General features: G+C 34.9%; 1 protein-coding gene across 7 annotated transcripts in view; it reads right to left on the bottom strand.

Annotated features, from left to right (window-relative positions):
• MIA2 (MIA SH3 domain ER export factor 2) overlaps positions 1-16,583 on the bottom strand; it is a 122,470-nt gene that overhangs the window by 35,538 nt on the left and 70,349 nt on the right. For all 7 annotated transcript variants that reach the window (XM_058429482.1, XM_032179586.2, XM_058429481.1 and 4 more), the window contains 8 exons: positions 16,229-16,351; positions 14,077-14,197; positions 12,816-12,862; positions 11,959-12,049; positions 7,750-7,888; positions 2,999-3,100; positions 1,629-1,689; positions 735-770 (listed from right to left, as the gene is read on the bottom strand). In XM_058429482.1, the coding sequence (XP_058285465.1) occupies positions 735-770; positions 1,629-1,689; positions 2,999-3,100; positions 7,750-7,888; positions 11,959-12,049; positions 12,816-12,862; positions 14,077-14,197; positions 16,229-16,351 (720 nt within the window). The remainder of the gene's footprint in view (positions 1-734; positions 771-1,628; positions 1,690-2,998; positions 3,101-7,749; positions 7,889-11,958; positions 12,050-12,815; positions 12,863-14,076; positions 14,198-16,228; positions 16,352-16,583) is intronic.

The raw sequence follows: 16,583 nt of genomic DNA, 5'->3' as shown, positions 1-16,583 counted from the left end.
TATCTTACACATAAGAAAACTGATGATAGGTGATGGAGCCAGGACACGAGCCAAGACAACCTAATTCCAGACTCCATGTATTCACCCACTGTGCAAACTGCCTACTGTTGAAGACTCCTAGTGACAAGTACTCCAAAGACCAGCTATTACAACAGTCCTATATGTTAGAGTGTCTTTCTTATAATTAGTCAAAATCTGCATCCTCATCACTTCCTCACACAGTTAGTTCCTCTGGAGCACAAATACACTATTTCTCAAGATGACCCTTTTCTTAATGTGTACCCAGTAATTCAACACTGACAATCAGGTAACAGAATTTTATGACTTTTAGAACTCGAAGGGGCTTTGAAGATCACTTAATCTAATCCCACTGTTACACAAATGAGGAAATAGTCCCAAAGAATTTTAAGTAGCTTGTCCACAACTAATTAGTGGCAATCCAGTGCCCTGAAACAATCAATCCATGAACATTATATCACCTTCCCCATGGAGTACAAACTCCTTTCAAAGAAGCAATGTGATAAAAGCAAAGAAGGAAAAATCAGATTTTTCTAATAACTGTGTTGGAACAAACTGTTTAGTTCACAAGGAACATAATTTCACTACTTGTAAAATTAAAAGAAACTTATTTTTCAGAATACTATATTTATTTTCATCTAATTTAAATAAGCAACGTAACTTCTGAAAACAAAATACAATTGGACAAAAGAGACTTAAAGAAATTTAAAACTTACCCAATTCTCATGTGCTTTTTTCTCATGGGAAATAATCTGAAAAAGAAAGTAATTAAAATGCTACTGACAATTATTTTTCTTAAGTAAAAAACATTCACATCTACCACTGTGATGTGGCGCACAACTCAAAACTATTCCAAGCATCTCTGAAGGGTAGGCAACATTTTTAAAGCAAATTTTCATGTCTACATAATCTATTATATTTAAAAAAAAAAAAACTGAATGTAAAGACAATTAAATTTTTTGTCTAGTAAACTTTTACTTTAGGAATTGCCAGTTAACATATAACTAGCCTGACTGAGTATGAGACCCCACTGCTGATACACGTTTATGTGATGCAATCTACCTTCCCAAAGCAGCAGGAGATATGGCAATTTTATTTATTTATTTATCTTTTGAGACAGAGTCTCACTCTGTCACCCAGGCTGGAGTGCAAGTGACGCGATCTCAGCTCACTGCAACCTCCGCCTCCAGGGTTCAAGTGATTCTCCTGCCTTAGCCTCCCAAGTAGCTGAGATTACAGGCATGTGCCACCATACCTGGCTAATTTTTGTATTTTTTTTTTTTTTAGTAGAGACAGGGTTTTACCATGTTAGCCAGGCTGGTCTCGAACTCCTGACCTCAAGTGATCCACCCACTTCGACTTCCCAAAGTGCTGGGATTACAGGCATGAGCTACTACACCCAGCCAATACGGCAATTTTAAAAAAGATTTCTTATCTCAGAATCTTTGGCTCCTGGGAAATGTCCCACAGCCACATGCAACACCTCAAAAGAGGTGTACAACGGGTCAAGTAATTATATTCCTGCACCAGTTCAAAGAAATCAGAATTGTTTTAAATTTTATACACACACACACACACACACACACACACACACACACATATATATATACCTGCCCTTGATAAGAATGAATAGTTCTCTCCAATTCTTCTTCAAGATCTTTGGCTCGCTTTCTAAATGGAATGAATAATTATTCTACTATTAACATGTAATATGAAATGACAGAACATACTCTCTACTAAAAAAGTATTTATTAGAAAACCCAGAATGCTCTATTTCATGAAGGAAAAAAAAAAAACTCCAGAACTCCACATTAAGAAATAACCACCTCTAACAGGTTCTACAGTATATTTTTTCCTAAACTAATTTTAACATTGATTTCAACTTAATACTACTACTTGAGTTTACCTAAACCAAAAGTCACACAAATATTTACGTGGTATATTGTGTTGTTGTTTTTTTTTATTTTTAAGAAGAATGATCCTAGAAGATTTATTCAGATGTTGGTGGTCAATTTTTTTTTTCTTTAAACAGAGTGTCGCTCTTGTTGCCCAGGATGGAGTGGCACAATCTCAGCTCACTGCAACTTCTATCTCCAGGGTTCAAATGATTCTCCTGCCCCAGTCTACTGAGTAGCTGGGATTACAGGTGCCCGCCACCATGACCGGCTAATTTTTTGTATTTTTAGTAGATATGGGGTTTCATGTTGACCAGGCTGGTCTCGAACTCCTGACCTCAGGTGATCCATCCACCTTGGCCTCCCAAAGTACAGGGATTATAGGCGTCAGCCACCATGCCTGGCCAGATGTGGGTAGTCTTAATAGAATTCTAGGAAATTAGCAATCGTTGTGAAGTAAAATGTTACTTGTTACTTTTATGAGACTAACAAGATAACTTATTTTGGATAAAACTCAAGCTTGCTCAATTTACCATTTACTACATGGTAAAATGAAGTATCACAACTATTTGGGATACTGCTGAATCTTGCCCCTTTTTTCCTCTATATTTTCTATTTCCTGGGATCTAGTAAGGATCAAACCAAGGTAAAATCTGGATTTATAGTCTTTTAAATACTTCAGAATGCTCTATGGCTCACTCTTCTTTTTGTGGCACACCTATTGAGTCACTAATATTACATACATTCTTCTCAATTGGAAGCAATGAGGAAAGGCCTTAAAATAAATATCTATTTATATTGACACTAACATAAAATAGAACTGTCCATATTCAACTTTGAGAAATTTTAAAAATCACACAACCTGAAAGAAAAACATTTTTCCTCTTTACGTTTTCTGTATAATTGCTCAAGACCAAGAAATCTGAATGAAAAGTGATGAGACAAAAATACATTTTTTTGTTTGTACCACCTGTTAGATTTTAAAATGTTTTCTATTTTCATTTGATTTATTATTTTTTCTGGCATTAAGTTTTTTAGATACTCTTCCCATCCCAAAAAAGAAACCGGGAAAATGTATTTAATACCTATAGGTCTCCAGCTCTTCAGTGGCATGGCTGATCTTTTCATCTACTTTAGAAAGTTTCTCTTCTTTCTCTAACCGATAATTTTCCTCTACTGTTAATTTCCTTAAAAACAAAAAAGTTATAATTCTCTTAATACATGTCATAAGATAATCAATTCTATCTTTTTAATGTATCAAAACTGATGATTCCTGTAAAATGATTTCTAAAATACCACTGAAAACATCACCTACAAGGAAAAAAAAAGTACCTGTATAAATAAACCCGGTGTGGAATTTAATATTATAAACTGAAATTGTAAAGCACTGTGTCTAATACAGAACTACTAATAGTTTCAAGAGTTTTCTATATAAATTTGTCTTAAAAATAGGATCAAAGATATATTTAATAAAAACTATTATGACTATCACTTATCAAGTCTTTCTGTATAAACAAGCATCACATTTGCTAGTAAGAAGTCACCAATAAAATGTGTTTCGTTCATTTTTATATTGGTTAGTGATTAGGCTTCCAGGTGAGTAAACACACACACACACACACACACACACACACACACACACAATTATAATTACAATGAACCCAAAGTAAACAGTAGTAGTAGCAGTCCTATTTACATCTAGTTCTATTAATAATAATAATAGATAACTTATTAAGCCATTAGTATGTACCAAAAACTGTTCTTAGACTTTTACATGTATTATTTAATTACCACAACAGCTCTACAAGAAGGGTGGTACTGTTATTCCCATCTTACAAAAACGAAAATGAAGCACAGAGAAATAATTAAACCAAAGCCTGGAGCTCATAAGCACTGACTCTTTTATGCTATAATACCCATGTGGTTTCACTTCACATACTATTATTAACAACCTTGGTCACCTAAGAAATATTTATTGAACACCATAGGAAAACACATTCGGAGTCCTAAATGGATATCTACCCTCCTTCATGAACTTTGAGAAGGAACAAGACAAACTACTGAAGAAGTCTTGCAGTGTGGCAGTAAATGTTTTGTATTCTACACACTACATTACCTATTGCTTAGAAAGCATTCCCTAAGGTCAGTCACTTTCATGGATGTTGTAACAAAATAAGTCATCTCCTTAGGAAAAGCACAAAAGTGCAACAGGCATGGATATGGAAGAGAGATGTGTTTTTACAGACTGTGTAGACTGAAGATAGCCAGAAATTCTTTGCCACCTCTCCTGATAAAAGGTGAGGTCTATGTACCTTCCCACTGAATTTGGGTGGGCCTATTAATAATATAAATTACATTGTGAAAGCAGACCTGATGATATGACTTAAAATATCACATCTTGGCCGGGCGCAGAGTCTCATGCTTATAATCTCAGCACTTTGGGAGGCCGAGGTGGGCAGATCATGAGGTCAGGAGTTCGAGACCAGTCTGGCTAACATGGTGAAACCCCATCTCCATTAAAAATACAAAAATTAGCTGGGCATGGTGGCACGCGCCTGTAATCCCAGCTACTCGGGAGTCTGAGGCAGGAGAATTGCTTGAACCCAGGAGGCAGAGGTTGCAGTGAGCCGAGATCATGCCACTGCACCCCAGCCTGGGCAATAGAGCGAGACTCTATCTCAAAAAAAAAAAAAAAAACCATCATATATATTTAAAGTAACACATCAAGGGCCAGGCATGGTGGCTCATGCCTGTAATCCCCACATTTTGAGAGGCCAAGGTGGGCAGGATCACTAGAGGTCAGGAGTTTGAGGCCAGCCTGGCCAACATGGTGAAACCCCGGAGGTTAAGGCAAAGAATCCTTAACCGGAGGCGGAGGTTGCAGACCGCATCCACACTGCACCACCTGGCCCACAAACAAAAAAAAAAAAGGTGACACATCAAGCTTCTAGGTCCTAACCATTTCATTTGTTTCCATTATTAAATTTGGGAAAATGGTATATCAGTCACGAAAAACATCAAGCCAACACCTAGACTCAACTTAAATTATACTATATGCAGCAAGAATATAAATTTAACACTTCACTGGTACTATCAACTCAATATTCTACTCTCAAGAAGTGCCAATGGCATAATTCATTGAATTTCAGTAGCAAGTAGTTAAACTACTTGCTAGTTAATATAAACTACTTGCTAGTTAAATATAAGAAGGAAATGTAAAATATTTTAGGAATTTAAAATAATTTTAAACTAACGAATGAAATCATGTGAACAACACACACAACTAGGGTACTACTCAGTTTCCTATCCTTCCTTTAAAAAGCTAAAGAAAATACCTTTTCTTTGAAATGTTAAACATTACTCATCAAAATTCTATAAACAACCATATACTTTTTTTATTCAAAAGATACACTCAAAAATATTTTTTACCTCAATCACTTTTATATCCAAGTTTTACTTTAATACCTTTCATTCTAACCTAAAAAGAAGGGCCCAACTCCTAGGCATACTGGCTGAAAAACCCTGAGGTTATACTGTAATTCTTCCATTTTGTCAGGTTTAGTCTCTTGCATACCCTGAGCAGTCCCAAAGGGCCAAAGGTCCATAACAAATAACAACTTTTTAATTGTGAACTGAATCCAAATCACGACTGAAGTATAGAACTTGGCAGTGAATGAGCCAAGCACTACCCAGCATCCTGATCTCAAAGAAGCATTGGTACTCTCTACGAGTTTCCTAATATATAAAGTAGATTCTCATTATTTGTGCTACTTACGTTCCATAAAGTCACTATAAATCATAAATTAGCAAACACTAGATCACTGCTCCTAAGGGTAATAAAGGGTTAGCTTCCTGCTACCGCCTCTGGTCACAACAATTTTACCAACCAATCAATATATAACCCTGTTTTTCGTATGCTTCTGTTTAAAGATACCTTATTTAATACAAATTGTTAATTTATTGACATTGAACTCACAGCCAAAAGCACTGTAATTCATGCCTCAACAAAGTTTATCTAATACATGTATTTTCTCCGTAACACATATCACAGCCTTCTTGTGCTTCAAAACACTATATAGCAGTTCAGCACTATGCTTAGGGGGCATTTTAAACAGCTAAATCACCAGCAAAAAGCATAAAAATGTAAAAAATGAGGTACTAAATATACTGTAAAAAGGACACTTGTTTACAGAATGAGAGCTGAAACAAGAAAGCAGAGCGTCACCTTGTTTGACCTCAGCTGGGAACATGCACATTGGGCAACTCAAATTTTTCATCATTCTGAGTATGTCCATGAATGGCTACAAAAGCTCTGCATGTACTGATCTGATTTACAAATACATTTTAGCTAGTAAGTGAATTCACAAATACAGATTCTATAAATAATGAGGAACAACTGTAATAACTATCATTAAGAGCCTAAAGGAACCTGAAAGTCTGTTACATTGTATTACCCTTTATGATGAAAACAATATGTGCTATGGTACTATTTGAAAATCTAGAGTCTTCAGATATCTCAAGGGTCTTCAGTGTACTTAGGCATTTAGGCAACAGCATGCATACACACACACACACTCCTTCACTCCAATATATAAGGGCACTGAACATATTTGTACATATATTCAACAAACATGTACTGAACAGTTATCACGTGTCTCATGTAGCTTTAGGCACTGGGAATACAGAAGTGAAGAAAATAATTTTCTCTCAGAGCTTATATCTAACATAAGGAAGATAAAAGAAATAAAAGCAATCAATCATCAGAGGACAATAAGAGCTATGAGGCAAAAGACGCAGATAAAGAGTAGCAGGTATTATTTTAGTTAGAGCAGCCAGGGGAGGATTCTTTGAGGTAACATTTGAACCCAGGCCTAATAAAATGAAGAACTGAGCCATTCAAATACATAAGGAAACATCATTCCAGGAAGAAGGAACAAGCACAAAAGACCCTGAGGTAAATGTGCTAAAGAGCATCAAAAAGGCCAGTGCTGGACGGAGGGTACTGAGAGGAAAAAGAACATGAATAAGCTAAAATTAAAGAGGTGGCCAAGGGTCCAATCCCGTACTGTCTTGTAAGCCAAGATATAAAAGCTGTGGGTTGAGTGTGATATAAAGGCATTCAGGGATTTTGAGCACGAGAGTGACCATACTCCCAATTCACATTTTAAGGGTCATCCTGCATGTTGCAGAGAAAACACAGTGCAGGAGAAAGGGTGGAAAGAAGGAGACTACTCATAACGCTACTAAAATAAGCCAAGTATTAACTGTTGATGACTTGGACTAGGCTAATATGGAAGATGGTAAAAAGTGGTCAGATTCAGGCTATAAAAAAGCTGACAGGATTTAATGACAGAATAAATAGGAGATATAAAAGCAAGAGAGAAGTCAAAAATGGCTTGAGGAGCCGCCCTAAGTAACTAAGTAAACGACACTGCCATTTACTAAGACAAGGAACACTTGGGCAGAAGCAACTTGCACAGAACAGAAAAATCAGTTTTACATATATCAGAGATGGAATCAACGGGCAGTTTAATCAAGAGTGTCTACTCAGATTCCCTGCCAGTATTAGGAAGTTTAAGGCAATAATTTTCTGACTACTTACTAGAAGCTAAAGAGGATTCTGTTAACTAGCTTGGAAATTCCAACATCACTTACAATATTTTCTTTGTTGAAAAAAAGTGTTTCCAGATCAAATACCTTTCTTAAAAATAAGTTGATGAAATACAATCTAATCATAAATTGAGAACTTTCAATAATCACTACAGCTAACTATGTAACATATATCTCTAAAGCTATTTTACTTGCTGTTCAGTGGAGTTAACATAATTTTTATTACCTGTGGAGTTTCATTTCATTTTCTTGATATAATTCAGTCATTACTTTAAGTTTCTGTTGAAGCTTCTGATTCTCATTTTCAAAATGTGTGTTTTCTGACTGCATAGATGCTTGTTCAGTCTGAAGATTTTTAATATGCTCTATATAAAAATTTTAAGTCATAATTAAAGGAGTAAACATTTTGAGTTGCATATTAACATTTCAGAAAGATAAAAATTACTAAAAATAATAAATTATTAATAATCTAAACTCTTTCCAATAACAGAAAATCTATAAGGTATTTTGTTTACCTAAATGCTTTTATTGTTATTAGTTGATTGACACATAAAAACTGTACATATTTATGTGGTACAGTATGATATTTCAATACAGGTATTTGATGTGTAATAATCCTATCAGGATAATTAGCATATCCATCACCTCTAACATTTGTCATTTCTTTATGTTATGAACATTCAAAATCCTCTCTTCTAGCTATTCAAAAATAACAATATGACAAATAAAGTAGATCTAAGAAAAAGAAATATACCATAAGTTAACTAGCCACCCTACAGTGCTATAGAACATTAGAAATGACTCCACCTATCTAGTTATAATTCTGTATCTGCTAACTAACCTCTCCCTAACCCCCTACCCTCTATACTTCCCACCCTCATATTACTATTACTATTCCACTCTCTACTTGTATGAGATCAACTTTTTTTAGCTCCCATATATGAGTGAGAACATGCACCATTTCTCTTTCTGGTGTGGCTTATTTCACTTAAAATGGGCTCACTCATGTTGCCACAAAACAGGATCCCATTATTTTTTGATGGCTGAATAGGGTTCCATTGAGTGTATTAATATCTTAATTAAAGAGCTATATAAATTGTTTTAATTTTGGCCGGGCACGGTGGCTCACGCCTGTACGTCTCAGCACTTTGGAAGGCCGAAGTGGGTGGATCACTTGAGGCCAGGTGTTCAAGACCAGCCTGGCCAACATGGCAAAACCCTGTCTCTACTTAAAATACAAAAAATTAGGCATGGTGGAGCTTGCCTGTAATCCCAGCTACTTGGGAGGCCGAGGAAGGAGAATTGCTTGAACCTGGGAAGCAAAGCTTGCAGTGAGCCAAGATCACGCCACTGCACTCCAGCCTGGGTGACAAAGGGAAACCCAGTCTCCAAAAAAAAAAAAAATTCTTTTAACTTTTGTTATTATTTATAGGATTCCCAAAACCTTCAACATTCTAATTCTAGCATCTAATTTTCAATTTTAGAGCTAAATGCCACTGAAGTTCTCAGGAAGGTTTTGGAGATAAGCGTTTTAAAGGGAGATACTGTAGTTCAACATTCCCTGTAAAACTATTTCCAGGTGATGAATAATGCCTGTTTTTATCTAGTAAAAACTTTATCTCTCAATAATACTTGAATTCTACCTAGCCCTCCCTTTTAAGCTAAAATTTTGACATATAAGTCAAGCCAGAAATCTAGATCTTCTCATAACAAATGCCCAAACATACTCCTAGTTTAAAACAGATCAAGACCAGAGAGAAAAATACCAAATTTAAGCTTTGTTTCAACTGCCAAACCATCTTTAAAAAAATCTATAAAAATGAATCATTCTAAATAATTATGAATGCTTTATAATTTATGCACCAATTTTTTTAAAAACCTCGTTTCTCTTCTAACTAATTACCTGAACTCTGAGCTCCTCTAAAATTGAAGTACCAACTCTGAACATCTCTAACATTAAGGTACCAAGATAATAACCTCAACTCCTCTAAGATGAAGGAAGGCATCATCTCCCATAACATGTATATGAATCACCACCACAAATCTTCAAAGACAAAACTCACTCTGCCTAAAGAGGGGAGTTTTGGAAATAGTATTAACAAGCATGAAAATTTTAGCAATTACATGTAATGGTATTTAATTATTCTAAAACTCTCATGATATGGTTTGGTTTTGTGTCCCCATCCAAATTTCATGTTGAATTGTAATTCCCGATGTTAGAGGTGGGGCCAGATGGGAGGTGATTGGACCAAGGGGGTGGTTTCTAATGGTTTATCACCATCCTCCTAGTGCTGTCTCCCCCTAGGTGATAAGGGTTCTCATGAGATCTGGTTGTTTTAAAGTGTGTAACACCTCCCCCCTTCACTCTCTTCCTCCTGCTCCCACCATGTAAGATGTGCTAGCTTCCCCTTCGCCTTCCACCATGACTGTAAATTTCCTGATGCCTCCCCAGAAGCAGAAGCCTGTACAGCCTGCAAAACCATGAGCCAATTAAACATCTTTTCTTTACAAACTACTCAGTTTCAGGTAGTTCTTTACAGCAATGTGAGAATGAACTAATATAACCCATTAAACATACAAACCAAAAGAACAGTTTACATAAATACCTAAACATTAAATGATTAAATGTATAGGAAATTGTACATAACTATCTTTCCACAGAAATTTTTTAATCTACATGAGAAAAAAAAATTCATTGACCTAGGCTTTAAGCCATTGCCAAGAACAATCACGTAAAGAAATTAACGTTGGGTATTATCTCTACTAAAATTTAATCATCCCTATTGTAAAACAAACAAGCAAACTACAACCCAACACTTAATTCTTTAATATACTTATGTACTCTTTTTCTTTTCTTTTTTTTTTTTTTTTTGAGACAAAGTCTCGCTGGGTTGCCTAGGCTGGAGTGCAGTGGTGCAACCTTGGCTCACTGCAACCTCCACCTCCCAGGTTCAAGTGATTCTCGTGCCTCAGCCTCCCAAGCAACTGGGACTACAGGCATGGGCCACCACGCCCGACTAATTTTTGTATTTTTAGTAGAGACAGGGTTTCACTATGTTGACCAAGCTGGTCTTGAACTCCCCAGCTCAAGTGATCCACCCACGTTGGCCTCCCAAAGTGGTGGGATTATAGGCGTGAGCCACCACGCCTGGCCATATTTTTCTACTTCTACTCTAGCTATTTTGTTTCAAATTGTAACTTAAAGACCACTGTAAATGATTACCAGAAAAGGAAGAAACAGTTTAGAGGAAAATCTTCATGCTATGAATAAAAGATCAATTACAGAAATTTATCTTTCAAGATCCATTAAAAAAACAAAGTTAGATTTGGAAGAAGAGTACGGACCGACAAAGAGTCTCCAAATATTAGTCTAAGAAAAAAACAAAGATTTGCCAGGAAACTGTATTAAGGAGTCGGATAACTGGTGAACAAATTTCCTTGCTACTCTGGCACTTTCTACACACATTTTTTGAAACACAGCTTCCTTGAAAGTAAGCTATCTTTTCCTTCCGTGAATCTCCCATGGTTTTTAGTGCAATGCTTTACATATAGCAACATTCTCTTAAACTAATACTAATGTTTCTTGAAATCCAAAAATAATCCAATTACTAAAATCATGTGAGTAGGGATATAATTTTTTAATAACCTCTATCTTTGGTAGTTCAATCTTTTAAAACAGTATTATAAATGCAGTTCACTTACTGTAGAAGTTTTTGAAAATAGATAAGTAAAAAGAATATAAACATCTGCCTATAATCCCATATTCAGAGATAATCATTGTTGACATTTGAGTATGTCCTTCCAGTCTTTTCTGACGCAAATGTATATGGTAAATCTTTATACTTTTTATTTTTTATTTTTACAAAATGAGATGCTATCTATCCCAACTTTAAAAATTTTCAAACATATTGACATAACTTGTTTACTTTTTGAAAATACAAACACTATCAGCAAAATAAACATAAATGTTTTCAATTAAAACAAAACCTTTGTTTCTGCAGGTCTAACATCACTCTTGTATGTACTAATATACTACGTATGTACATTAAAGGAACAAATCATACTGCAAATAGTACCACTATTGAAGATCAATGTTTCAATTAACAAAGACTTTAAACATTAAGTTTCAATTTGCTACTTTTTAACATCTAAAACCATTCAAACACATAACACTGTAATTCAAAGATGAATACGGTTTTAAATGTTTTTTAAAAAATTTCCTTAACTTCACATAAATATAGAGGAAGTCGATATGCCTTTAGCAACAATGACAACAAAAACCAGGACTAATGTTTCACAAATACCCAACAAGAACAAAAGTTAAAAAAAAAAAAACTGGATCTTCCCAAAGTTAATTCAATTAATTTTTGCCATTCTCTGCAAGGAGATGTACTTACTTAGAAAAACATTCAAAGTGTGTATGTCAATGACCTACCTGTAAGCTGTTCCTTTGTTTTATCAACTTCAGATAACTGAATATAAATTTGGTTTCTTTCTCCTTCTAAGGTTTTTAAAGAAGCATTTAACTTTAAAGAAGGGAAGAAGGAAAAAAGTAACATTAATCAGTTATACAAAAAAAAAAAAACCCATAAAACCTCACTATAACACCCCTTACACTTTTTAAGCGATTTTATTGTTTTGATGAAATTATCACCTGGAATACAGAAACCAATAATGCAGCTTCTATCTTAAAAAAACCAGCAAAGTCATCAATACTTGTAAGTCTCAGAAGAAGGGGTAGGGAAAAGTAGTGAATGCTTTCCACTGGATGCTCAAGAAAGTGACTATTTTCATTCTATTTACTTTCAACAAAAGTTTTTATTAAAACAGCCTTCAAACTACATTACCAAGACTTCACATACATCAGCAAAAATGAGGATACCACTACTAGGGTGGAAAAGAGAAGGAATAAGCCAGAAAAAAAGGAATCTAGTATTTACTTAAAATAGGATATAGGGCAGAAGGGGTAAGAAAATACTGAGACTAGAAGAAAAAGAATGCACTGAGGGAAGTACAACATAAAATACAGGAAACATTTTAAATATATTCTTATCTGAAAAAATGAGTACAGAACTTAGTATTTTTTATTTTGATAAATTCCAAAAATTATATGAATTTCTAAAGTTAATAATTGAAAGTAAAAAGCAATTGATGATGAAAATTCTGATAATTTTTAAATATATTTATATGGGAACAATAAAATGGACTTTTTAAACAGTTACTAAGGAGACATGAGTAATCCACGTTCTCTTTCTTCCTCCTTATTCTTTATATGTATCTAATAGCACAAACCTTAGCAGCATGAATCAGTTTCTTCAAAGCTCCTTTTGGAGGATTATCTACAGTGAAAATCAAAAGCACAACAATGATCTGAGAAAATAGTGCAATACGACAACAGACATCAAAATGATTTTATCAGTTCACTAAACCAGAAACTTATAATCCCTCTTCTTGCTACAATAAAGAATTTGGTATAAAGCAGAATGGCCTTGGACCTGCTCCCAGGAAGCTAAACAATAAAAGCACTGAAGTGTCGTACCATTTAACAAGGTTCTTCAGCTCTAACTCCAAGAACAGAGTTATAACAAGGATTAGATATTCATCTAAATATAGACCACAATCGTTAACTATTCTTGGATTCTTACAGCATGCAAAATATGAGTAAAATTATAACCCAAGTTGAAATAACATTAAATAAGCATGAATTTTCTCAAATAGAGAAAGGATTATTTTATATATAATAAAGTAAAAACGGAAAAGCACAAACAGAACTTTATATACTTATTTTAGGGATGTAATTTTTTCCAACATATTATCACAAAAAAAATTTTTAATCACACTTTTTCCTCCTTAATAAATCTGTTAATTATGCAGGGGGCTAGGGAACAGGACATAAAAGTCTGAAGAACTACCACTGGGGTAAAATGAGAGAGGGATACATGGGACCTCTGTACTAGTTTTAGAACTTCCTATGTTGCCATATTTCAAAAAAAAAAAGGTTTTTTTTAGGTCAAAGGAATTGGTGTGAGAATACAGGAAGGGGCTATAGTGAAAATTAAATTTTGCCACTTTTGCCAACTTCAGAGCACAACCAGCAATGGCCAATAACAATTTGAATGGCTAAGATTAAAAGTACTGTAACCATCTGAACCTCTGACAAAAGCAAAATAAGTATCCTTAAGTATTCATTTATAGAACACTTGTTTTTCAAACTAGTCATTCATGTGATTAGCTTACAGTACAGGGAAAAACAGGCATTGAAATGATTATGATGTAATTTTGAAAACGGCTATAATAAAGATATGCACAATACACAAAGAAAACAAAGGAAGGAGGCTGTAAGTGTGTCTGAGTAGCTGGAAAAGACTTACTGAAAAGGCAGTGCTCCAGCTGAAGCTAAACTATAAGGGATGGTGAGAAAGGACAGTGTGTCAGACAGACAGCATGTGCCAAAGTAAAAGCATATAAAGAACATGGTGCACACAGGGAACAAAAAGGAAATAGAAGAGCTAGTCACCATTTTAGCAAAAGGAGATGAGTCATGACTTAATACCTAAGTAAGCACCATTTTCCGATTCACTGTTCATTTCTAATTCCAAGTTATCATCATCTGTTATGTCTTCTCCAAGCATAGCAGCCCAATCTTTCATCTTTAGCAAGCGTTCAGTCAGAGTCTTCACATTTAACAAAGGGGAAAAATAGAGAGGGTAATGCCTTATGCTAACAGCTTTACAACTTCTGAATGTACAGTTAAAGTTTAAAAATCAATCCACATAAATAACAACACAAGAGCTCTTATTTTCCACCTCTTATTAAGGCATCGTAAAGTCTTGAGAAATGGTAACATTTATTGACTATTAAACTCTGCAAGATGAAAACCAAAACTAGTTATTCCCAAATCAAGTATAGTACATATTAATACTATACAACTAAAAAGTAGTAAAATATTTTTGTATATGACATTTCTCACATGCCACAAATAACAGTGGCCTAATTAACATGAGAGTAAATTCTGTGCGACACCAAACACATCTGCAGTGAGATACAAAATGTATAAAAAGATCGTAGATTTTTACTTGATTTATTCAAGGAAACAATTAGCTGAGGAGTTCAACTGAAATAAAGACATTTATAAAAGAGACTTTGAACGGAACATTAGAGGTTTTCCAAAAGTACTTTTTGAATTTTGTTGAATAAAGAAATATTTTCTAACACTACAGATAATCAAATGACGTGTCACGTATTCCTCTGGTGGGACCCACCTAAAAATAATGTGCTGCTCTACAATTTTCACCCTTCGATCTCCTCCCTCTCTTCAGAGCTCCAGGCACAAATAACATGGTCTGCACCTTTCAGCAGAGCTTGAGGTTAGCATCTCCTTCTTGTTATCTTTAAGAGAATCCCAAAGCCTTTAGTAGAGGAAGTTTAGAAAAAATAAATAAAACAATATGCCACAGCCAGGCACGGTGGCTCATGCCTGTAATCCCAACACTTTGGGAGGCTGAGGTGGGCGGATCACCTCAGGTCAGGAGTTCAAGACTAGCCTGGCCAAAATGGTGAAACCCCATCTTTACTAAAAATACAAAAAAAATTGGCCAGGCATAGTGGCACATGCCTGTAGTCCCAGCTACTCAGGAGGCTGAGCCAGGAGAATCACTTGAATCCAGGAGGCAGAGGTTGCAATGAGCCGAGATGGTGCCATTGCACTCCAGCCTAGGTGACAAGATTGAAACTCCATCTCGTGTGTGTGTGTGTGTGTGTGTGTGTGTATGCCAAATTCTGAATAAAACTCAGAAAGCTGGAATTTTGAAAATATTCTTAGCAGCAACTTAACTAGCACAGATGCATCACTTTCTTTTTATATATACATATATTTTTATTATATTTTAAGTTCTAGGGTACATGTGCACAATGTGCAGGTTTGTTACGTATGTATACATGTGCCATGTTGGTGTGCTGCACCCATTAACTCATCATTTACTTTAGGTGTATCTCCTAATGCTATCCCTCCCCCTTTCCCCCACCCCACAGCAGGCCCCGGTGTGTGATGTTCCCCTTCCTGGGTCCAAATGTTCTCATTGTTCAATTCCCACCTATGAGTGAGAGCATCATTTTCAATATGACAACATCCACATCACTCTGTAAATTATAGAACGTTAGTTTTACATATCATTATTTGATATACTTGAGTATCTGTATTTACCAGCATTAAGATTTTTTTAGATGAGTAGGAAAAGAAAAAAATCAAAAAATCCTTTTGTTCTTACGATTGGAGTCAAGTTTCAATTAAATTTATTTTTTAAAAGTATTCCTCTCCATGAAAGTACATACACCAGTTAAAGATATTCAATTAATATATATAACTATATGTCCAATTTCTCAAACTCTTCCAACCTCCTAACAAGAGCAGATAGCATCCTGAAGAGAAACAGTAAAAACCATTATTTTTATTTCTTTACTAAATACCTAGGCTAAAATATAGAGAAGAAAAAAGGACACACAGAATATTCATAGAAGTATGTGTGTGTGCATGTGTATGTACATATGACAAATCAGTAAGTCTTCAAGAAACATTTGACAATCTGGCCAAATATGTTATGAAAATATGTTGTGAAAATAAAAGCTGCTAAAAACTAGTTTTCAAATTTCAGAGTTAGAGTAAAATTCCAGCCAACTTGGTCACTAAAACCAGTAGAGCCATTTACCTTGATGTGATTTTCTTTATCATTCAGAACTTGTTCTGCGTGTACTTTGGAGTCTTCAAATGTTACTTTCTGTTTATTAAGTTCACTCACTTGTTCTTTCCACACTTCAGCATCTTGCAAAAGCTGAAAATGAAAATTTTTAAAATGCAGCTCATCACATAAGTGAATCATTAAAAGATACTAAGAAGGCATTATGTAGCTACTTAAAAAAGAAAAACATGGCTCCTGTTTTCAAAGAACTTTCAAAATGGGGTAGTGTAAAGTAACACACACATTCTTCAACTAGTTTATATCCTATATTTATCTCAAATAAAGGTTTTCTGAGATATACATATCTTAGATTTGGTCATTTCTT

Source organism: Hylobates moloch, unplaced genomic scaffold, assembly GCF_009828535.3.
Source record: "Hylobates moloch isolate HMO894 unplaced genomic scaffold, HMol_V3 SCAFFOLD_16, whole genome shotgun sequence".
NCBI classification, from domain to species: Eukaryota; Metazoa; Chordata; class Mammalia; order Primates; family Hylobatidae; genus Hylobates; species Hylobates moloch.
This window is presented reverse-complemented; position numbering and strand designations above follow the sequence as displayed.